The 1,045-nt window shown below is 32.2% G+C and overlaps 1 protein-coding gene across 1 annotated transcript in view; it reads right to left on the bottom strand.

The window, feature by feature from the left end:
* Positions 1-713, bottom strand: part of LOC119581944 (26S proteasome regulatory subunit 4) — a 5,332-nt gene extending 4,619 nt beyond the window's left edge. The window contains exon 1 of the mRNA XM_037930116.1: positions 664-713. Coding sequence (XP_037786044.1) covers positions 664-666 — 3 coding nt within the window. The 5' untranslated portion in view covers positions 667-713. The remainder of the gene's footprint in view (positions 1-663) is intronic.
* Positions 714-1,045: the final 332 nt, after the last annotated feature.

Below are 1,045 nucleotides of genomic sequence, written 5' to 3'. Positions count from 1 at the left end.
TGGACAACAAAGAAACCACCACCAATCATCAGAATCACTAAGCTAAATCTATAATTTCATATATTTTCAAGATACTGCTTATTCCCTTTTCTGAAATGTATCATATAAGGAACCGATTTAGGTTTCACTTTGCCAGAATACTCTATAGGTTACCAGGTTATTTTCAGTTAACCATTATTATTGATATGGTTCCTTTGAAACATTAAATTATCTTCAAATACATCCATGTAATTCTAATCTGATTAATGACCCATAAGCTACCCATGTAGAAGCAACAAAAAATTTAAAAACAAAATCAATTACATTTGTAAAGTGCGTTCTCATTAGATATCCGACTTCGTAAACTAGATTTTTTTTGTCTGCTTAATGGATAATCTAGTTGTACTCTGTAAAATCGATATGATGCCTAATGCTATTACACGAAAATAAAGACCAATGAACTTCTCTGGTGCTTGTAAGAATAATTCTAAAAGAAAACAAGGTTCCTCTCACCTGTCATTGACCATCGTGCTATTTGACTAAATAGCTTAAACTTCCATATATAATTCCACACATTAATTCCCCTACAATGCCACTTTGCATATGTTACCAATAAATGTTACTCTATCCCTTACTTTTCGTATAAAACCCGAAAGAACAGAAACGCACGACCACCACACTCACCATAATGACTCCGCTTCCCTAATGTTGACAACTGGACAAACCGTCGACTTGACCTCGGCCGCCTTGGGTATTTACTATTTCAATTTTCTTTAGAATTACAATAAATCTGGTGTTAGTGTATGTATCTTACAATAAAACACATTTTTGGGTAAGTTTTATTGTCGGATAAATGGGATTTCGTTGGTTTTGTTTCTGAAAAATATCCAAGTCGATGGTATACAATAGCTTTCGATGTAAGCATTTCTTTATGAATAAAAGACTGAGATGTATTTGCTATAAATATTTTCTAAGTATCTTAACCATACTTAGAAAATATTTCATTTCAATGTACAGATATATATGATAAATTTTCGTTGGGTCAGACCTGAGCTATATTTGTAAT

Source organism: Penaeus monodon, chromosome 15 (assembly GCF_015228065.2).
Source record: "Penaeus monodon isolate SGIC_2016 chromosome 15, NSTDA_Pmon_1, whole genome shotgun sequence".
Lineage (NCBI taxonomy): Eukaryota > Metazoa > Arthropoda > Malacostraca > Decapoda > Penaeidae > Penaeus > Penaeus monodon.
Note: the sequence above shows the minus strand (reverse complement) of the source record. Positions and strands in the feature narration are given on the sequence as shown.